The 8161-nt window shown below is 40.3% G+C and overlaps 1 protein-coding gene across 2 annotated transcripts in view; it reads right to left on the bottom strand.

Moving 5' to 3' along the window:
- The window catches only part of rnf122 (ring finger protein 122), a 26278-nt gene extending 18224 nt beyond the window's left edge, over positions 1 to 8054 (bottom strand). For both annotated transcript variants that reach the window (XM_014002630.1, XM_014002632.1), the window contains exon 1: positions 7544 to 8054. In XM_014002630.1, the coding sequence (XP_013858084.1) occupies positions 7544 to 7568 (25 nt within the window). In that variant the 5' untranslated portion in view covers positions 7569 to 8054. The remainder of the gene's footprint in view (positions 1 to 7543) is intronic.
- Between the last annotated feature and the right edge of the window lie 107 nt (positions 8055 to 8161).

Below are 8161 nucleotides of genomic sequence, written 5' to 3'. Positions count from 1 at the left end.
GAACAAAAGTAAGAGAAATTTAGGATTAGAATACGAACGTTCTTACATGAGGCCCAATGTTTTGAGGGAGCTGAAGAAATTAATAGTTTTATTTTGAACAAAACAATACATTTTAAAAAAATGTAAAAACTACAAAATGAAACGTCCCGGCACACTATTCTCAATCAGCTGAATGTTTCATGAACAGTCCAAACAGCACCACACATGTGAAAGGAGAACCTTCAAACAGCAAACAAAGGTTTGGTGTCTGTTCTGTGTTTTCACAGATGTTTGTTATGAAGTGTGACAGAAGAATAAATCTGCAGAAGGTCGAGCTTGATTTTAATCTTTGATGCAACACTGACAGCAGCATCCAACACATTGGATTCCGTGTGCACGTGTGATTCTGTTCGATCACTGTGATGTTCAGCTGCCTGAATTTGATTTTTATTTTTATAGCTGTCACTGCGACTCTCCTCAGCACGCCAACAGACCACGCAGTCTGGAATAGACCTGGAAGGGATCGTTGTGTAAATTTTCCAAACTCTGAGGATANAAATCTATGATTAAAATCTTGAYCATTAACCTTTAGAATCAGTTTTGTCTGTTAGCAAAATATCTCATGAATCACTGAGAGAACTTTAATAAAACTTTCAGGAAGTAATCAATGGATGTAAATCTACAACTGATTAACTTTTGGACTCAGCTTAATTGAAATTGCCCACCACAGCCGACTGAACTTAAAAAACACAATAGTGGCTGAAAGTCAGTCAATTTTACGAATATTGAACTAAAGTTTGGTATGGTAGTCGCTGACAATCGTCCCAAACACAAACATCAAGCACAACACATTGTGCACATCTTTGGCATTAGTTGTTGGAGATGACCTCACTTGTCTGTTAGCAAAATATCTCCTGAAACACCTGRGCGTCATTCACAACATGTGCTTCAACCACTTAAAATATCACTAGCTATAGAATTTTTATCTTCCTTTTATTTTCTGAGTCAAATTTTGGTGCAGTTTTGTTTCATCCCTTCACCGTCCATTCTACATGTTGCACAGATTGCTGAGAGAACAATTGTCACTGGATTGATGGGTGAATGGACAATTAAAGGACAAACAGGAACTACTGCGTGAGAGATAAATGATAGTTTTATGATGTTTTCTGATGGAATTTTAATGGACAAAAACATAGGAGAAAATATATCATTACTCTACAACTTTTGTTTGATTCCATCCTTTTTTCTATCAGTCCTCGTATTTGTGGTCACTCCTACCAGAGAAGCAACATGCTCGCATTTTCTATCCAACACCTTTTCCGCTTCTTAGAGAAATTGAAAGAAAAAAAATGAGTAGATCAATGCGTTCCGCCTCTTTATTCATCCAGTCTGAATGAGCAGACAGTCTCAACCGATCGGAGCGTGTGGGCGTGTGTTCAATAACCACCGCCTCATTCACCGCCAGGCCTTCATTAGCAGAAACATCAAAGCTCGAGTCGAGTCTTTAATCAGCAAAACTCTGATAAAAGCAGGAGGAGAAAAATATCACATCAGAGAGAAAATCTCCACAACTTCTCCAGCTTTGTCTCAAAGCTTTTATTCTGCATTGCCCGCCACCTTGCGTGCCAAGGTTTTGAACTAAGAAGTGATCCGTTGGTGCTGTCAGCTACTGCCACATTGAAATTTAGCTCACTCTTATGTTCACTGCCATTTTTGTGCAGGCTAAAGTTGATCTTGAATTGTATTGACTCCGAAAGGTAATCAGCTGTAGACCAGCCTGTAAGGATTACCTACCAAAAAGTTTCATTACATTATATTCACTGGTTCATGAGATATTTTTCTAGACTGTGCTAGACTTGTTCAGATCATACCTCTCAGACCGCTCTTTCTCAGTCTTATTAGGCCAATCATGCACTGACTCAGCCAAACTCACATGCGGAGTTCCACAGGGTTCCATCCTGGGCCCAATTCTATTCCTGCTGTACATCCGCCCCCCGACTGAGGTCATCAAAAATTTCCCAGATGTTTCCTATCACTTTTTTGCAGATGACTTGCAGTTATACTGCTCCTTTAATGACTCCACCTCCCACAAACTAACTTCTCTCATAAATTGTGTCACTAAAGTTAACCAGTGGCTGTCTGACAACTTGCTGCTCCTAAACTTTAGCAAGACAGAAACCTTGATCCTGGCCCCTGAAAATAAAATCCCTAAGATCAAAGAACATCTCGGCTCCTTGAGTTCAACTGTCCAGCAGAACGTGCGCAACCTGGGAGTAAATTTTGACTCAGATCTCTCTCTAGATAAACACATGAATCTGGTTTCCACATGTTACTTTCAGCTTTCTAATCTTTCTAAACTTCAGCCCCTACTGTCCACTTCAGACTTGGAAATGATACTTCACGACTTTATGCATAGATTATTGTAACAGCTTCTTCACCTGCCTAAACCAGAAACAGCTTAATTGCCTTCAGCTTGTCCGAAACTCAGCAGCAAGACTCCTAACTCGAACCTCCAAATTCACCCACATCTCCCCGATCCTATCAGAGCTTCACTGGGTTCCTGTTCACTTCCGAATCAGGTTCAAAATTCTGGTTCTCACTTTCAGAGCTCTCCATGGCCAAGCGCCCGACTACATTAAAAGTCTCATTTCCCCTTACAACCCCACACTGCAAAAACTGTCCATCTTACCAAGTTTTAAAATCTTATATCAGCCAAAAAGTCTTTTTGATCTTGTTTTGAGACTGATTTACTAAACAAGAACTGATTGTGTAAGAATAATAATCTTGTTTTCAGAATGTGTAAGATTATTTGTCTTGTCAACCTGAAAATTTGACTCAAATTAAATCAAATTTCTGCCAATGGAGTAAAAAAATTTTACTTGATAAGATTCTAGAAACACTTGATTTGACTCAATTTTTTCTTATTTCAAGAATCCTATGAAGTGAAATTTTCTTACTCCATTGTCAGAAATCTTTGACTTAATTTGAGTCAAATTTTCAGGCTAATGACAAATAATCTTACACATTCTGAAAACAAGATTATTATTCTTACACAATCAGTTCTTGTTTAGCAAATCAGTCTCAAAACAAGATCAAAAAGACGTTTTGGTTGGATATAAGATTTTAAAACTTGTTTAGGTGGACATTTTTTGCAGCGCGGACGCGAGCTACGCTCACAGAATCTCCTAATGGTTCCCCACAGTCGCTTTAAGACTTGCGGTGACCGTGCCTTCTCCTCTGTGGCCCCCAGGCTCTGAAATGACCTCCCTGTTAATCTGCGCTCCCTTGATAAGTGTCTCTTTTAAGAAACACCTAAAAACCTGCTTTTTTACTCAAGCTTTTAGCTAACCATTCACCATTAATTGCAGCCTAACCCTTTAGTGACCTGCTCGCCAACCATGTGTTTTTTTGTTGTTTAATTTTTAATATGGCATAAATTTCTTCTCTCCCCTCATTTTTTTAATTCCTGGTCCATTTTTCTTATTTTGATTTGTCCAGTCTTGCATACGTAACACTCATCTCTGCCTCCAACCTGTCTCTGAGTTAGAATTTAGAATTCATTCTTCTTTTTTGATGTTTTATGATGTTGTTTATGTTTTATTATGGTTTATTATGTCTTTCTGCCATTATACATTGTTGATGATTGTACAGCATCTTGTGAATATATTTCTATGAAAGGCGCTTTATAAATAAAACTACTTACAAAAGTGATTCCAACAGTTAGTGACCAAGGTTTTAAACACAGATTTTGTGTGATCTGTAAGCACTCAGATATAGATATAACTATTGAACTACTTGCTGAGTGAATCAAGAAGGCATGTTTTATTTAAAGAAAAAATGAAGAAACTGAAAGAGTTTTAGTCACTGGATGACTTAATTCCCAATCTGGACTGTGAAATATTTATAAAAAAAAACATTTGTAGCTCTTATTTCATCCTAAAATGTCAACTGCACAGATTTGAGGAAATGACCTCAGTGTCCACAATTGTTGCTGGACACAAGTGAGGATGTGAACTCGCAAACAAACAGAGAAGTCGGCCTCATTTGCTCCATCACTGCTCGTCGTCTGAAGACAAAGAGATGTGGCGAGCGACGGGGTGGAGTCTGCGACTCGTGCCGCCGCTCAAGCAGCGAGGACCCCCTCCAGATAGAATGTAGGTCAGAGTCGTTCAAACGTTTCTGCATCGACCAAGCATAAGGGAAGACACTTGTGCTCCCACCCACCTCCTGTCTTTGCATGAGTGGAAATCAAACATCTAGATGTGATATTTTGCTTCGGGTGGAGCCTTGCATGACCACTGACCCATATATTCTCCCTCTCTCTGGTGAGGCGCCTCGTTGCCATGGTGCCAACAGCAGCAGATGCAGAGCGAGGACGATGGCGTGCAAGTTTCCAGGACAAAGAAAATCTGTGTCAGGCAAGATTTCTGGCTTGTCATTTAAGAAAAAAAAATGCATAAATTATATATTTATTTAATAAAAGGCTGGGATGTTCCTCTGTGATTAGATGAAGACATGAAGCACCTCAGCTGAGTGCGTCTCCTGCTTGTGCCAGTTTCACATGAAGCTGCCTCTGCTGCTGATTCTCGCACTAAAGACAGAGCTTCCCATCAAATATTCAAGACTTCACATGAGAGGAAACACTCGAGCTGCAAGGCTGCAACTCTTCAGTAGAAGCAAGTCGGCTCGGTCCGAAACTCCCTCAAAAGCAAGACGAGACAACAGAGGGAAATAAAGTCCTGTCAGCCACTGTCTTTTCTTTAAAACGTGTTAATGCTCAGAGTATGTGTTTATGGTGACTTTCAGCTACTACCACCTAAGGTTTACCTCATTATCTCTCATTTTGATAAAGTTACAGCCATTTCCATGTTGGTATAATTCAACTAGCTGTGTAAAGGTGTTGCACAATGAGTAGAGCTCAAAATATGTAACACACTTCCAGTGACAACCATGCCAAATTTAACCCAATATCTGTAAAATTTACTGAATTATAGCCCTGTTTGTGTTTGCTAGTGTTCATTAGCTGTGACAGTCAACTTAAACTGGATGGGCTCCAAGATTCAATCAGTTGAAGTTGTGTATCCAGAGATTATTTTCTAGAAGATCTATTAAAATCAGTCCATTAGTTCGTTAGATATTTTGCTAACAGACTGACTGAGGTGGCGCCAACTTAAAAACAAACAATTTAGTCCAAAATTTATTGCAACACATTTTGTCTGATTAAATGATGGGGATGATACTCAGCTATAACCACGTCAAATTTTGGCACAATATCTGTAAATTTGACTGAATTATAGWCATTTTTGTGATGGCTAATTTTGATAAGCTGTGGTAGTCAACTTAAACTCTATTGAAAATAAAATGTGATCAGTTGAAGATGTATATCCATAGATTAATTTCTGTGAGCTTCATAAAAATTAGTCCATTGGTTCTTTAGGTATTTTGCTAACAGACAAACTGAGTTGATGCCAAATTTAAAAAACAAAGAGTTTAGGCCAAAATATAATGCAACATAGGGCGCTTGGGTTAAATGTTAGAGATAAAACCCAGCTACTACCATCCCAAATTTGAGCACAATATCTGTAAAACTGGCTGAGTTATAGCTATTTTTGTGTTTCATTTTGGGTTAGCTGACAGCCATAGTAAATCAGATTTGCTCCAAAGGTTTATCAGTTGTCGGTGTGCAACTGGTGATTAATTTCTGAGAGTTTCATTTAAATCTAACCAGTAATTCAGGAGATGTTTTACTGAAAAAACAGACACAGGCGAAAACATCATCGCAGCTTTTCTGGGCTGCAGGTGATAATTAAAGACAACGCTGCCACATAAAGCTGCACTGTGCCCAACACGGCTTCATGTTTCCAGCAGAGCGTCTCTCTGGTTATGGTGTCTGTGAATAGCAGAGTGGAGCCGAACAAAGACGCTGATTGTTTTTCTGTCTCTGCACCACCAACGATCCACAGACAGGGGGGCGGGGGGAGACCTCTGATCCATCATCTGCAGCAGCAGGTCTTGTTGTCACAAAAAGGTGCAATAAAAACACACACACAAWWTTTTTTTTACAAAATCCAAGAAATTCACAGATAGATTATCGCCCACCAATGAATACTCTCAGAATTGGCTCCACAACTGATCGTCAAAACAGGTGCTTTTCAGTGAATTTTACAAATATTGAGGTAAAACTTGGTGGTCATGCCCCACAAACTGAGCACTAACGAAAGCTCATAAAATGCATCATAATACTGTGYTCTGTGTTGGTATTTATTTTTGAAAGTCAGTGGGAGACGTGCATTCCTTCAGGCCTGCTTTATTAACAGAACAAGAAGTTTTGCCTTTTAAAGGGAACAAATCGTGCAACACACGCTTTTTTAGCTGTTAAAAACATTTCGTTGTGTACTTGGGAGTTTTTAGGAGTGAAGAAAATTTTAATTTAGTCTCTCCCAGTGCTGCGTAGATATCTTCATGTTTGGGCCATATTTTTTTAAACTTGTTCAGTTTTCTGTATTTTTTATTACATTTTCTGAACTATTACAACAAATTATTTGCGACTGAACTGCCAATTAAGGTCTAGACTTATACACATTGCTCTGGATTGACAACACTTTCAATTCATTTGTGATCTTTTTATTTAATTTGTTCCAAAAAAATCTATGCTGCTATGTAGTCATAAACTCCTCTATCACGTTACAATGAACTGCTCTGGAAACTGAAGGGGACGGGGTGTGAAGAGCCTTTTTTGGATTTAAAGGGGCAGCCTCAAAACAAGTCGATCTGAGATACACCTCGTGAAAGAGGGGCTTGTGGAGTTACAATGAGGAGGAATTCAAACCAAAGCATTGCAGTTCCACTTTAAATGCATGATTTAAATGTGAAAAGGGAGGGTTTAAAAGCACGACAYGTCTCTTTTAAAGATGAGTGATAGAGTCCAGCAGCACAAGGATCACCCAGGGAGAGTGAGAAGTCTCACTGACAGCACAATGACCAACCTTGTGTGGAGCTCAGTCCAGATGGAAAGAAAGAAGTCTATTGATCAAGATCTGCGCTCAGTCTGCAAACCAGTCCTTAAAATAAACTCACTTAACTACTAATACTTCACAATGGGTCCAGTACATCACACCAGCTGTGCTCTTGATGGGTAGTTTTTTTATATTTGATAAATGTGCCACATGAGACATATGAAGATCATGCAGGAGACAAAGGAGCTTCAGATCTTGAAACACTGGTTTCAGTTTGGTTTTTCTTTTAACTAATAATACATTTACATTTTTTTTCTCTGTGATTTTTTTTTTGGACAATTTTCACACTTTTTTTTATTTTTTTGTAAATGTGCTTTAACAGGCTGTGGGTTTTTGACATCACAGGGGTGGTGGGTGGGGGGGGGGGGTTATGTTGATAAATATAGCCACTCAACTACACCCAGCTTCACTATGTCATGAATAAATAACACAGATGCAACAGTACCAGCTGAAAGCTCTTCCTTCTAATTAAAAATGTTTAAACTTCATAAAGAGCAAAAAGAAAAAGAGCACAAAGGGACTAATAGAGCTTAAAAAGCGGTGCTCACCGTTACACCACTGAAACGGGTGCATCAATGCAGCAGAGAGGGTGGGGGGGAGTCCTCCTCACCGCCGCCCGGCTCCGAYTCGTGTTTACCAACAAGCTGCAGGAGGAAAGCCCCCCCCTGAGGGAAGGACCGACAGCCAGCTGGGTGAAAGCTGACCGAGACCCCAGCTCAGGTGGGAGGTAGGGGGTAAAAATAAAAAATAAAAAGTCGGGAGAAAAAAAGCGAGTAAAAGCAGCAGATTATGAGCGGATCTTCCTCCCCCTCTGTCAGACTGAAAAAGCAGAAGTGATGGTGATGGGGATGATGATGATGTGGTGTCTCGCGCTCCTCACCTCACCCGGACGCTCGTGGCTCTGCTTTCATTAATAGACAACATGACACTGACCCAGGAGCAGCTGCTTCGTGTGGAGGGGAGGAGGAGGGGGGAAACGGGGCTCCTCCCGCTCCAACAGACGCCTCTGACGCACAGAGACCAATCCACAGCCCGAGGGTCTGTGTTGTTGTGACGGCACGACTGGACCGGCCGACAGGGCCGGGAGGAGGAGCGATCTGACCCCGGGGCACCAACCTGTAAAATACCCCCACCCCCACCCCACCCCCCCATAAATTCATCCTGAT

This window comes from Austrofundulus limnaeus, unplaced genomic scaffold, assembly GCF_001266775.1.
Source record: "Austrofundulus limnaeus strain Quisiro unplaced genomic scaffold, Austrofundulus_limnaeus-1.0 Scaffold14, whole genome shotgun sequence".
NCBI lineage: Eukaryota > Metazoa > Chordata > Actinopteri > Cyprinodontiformes > Rivulidae > Austrofundulus > Austrofundulus limnaeus.
This window is presented reverse-complemented; position numbering and strand designations above follow the sequence as displayed.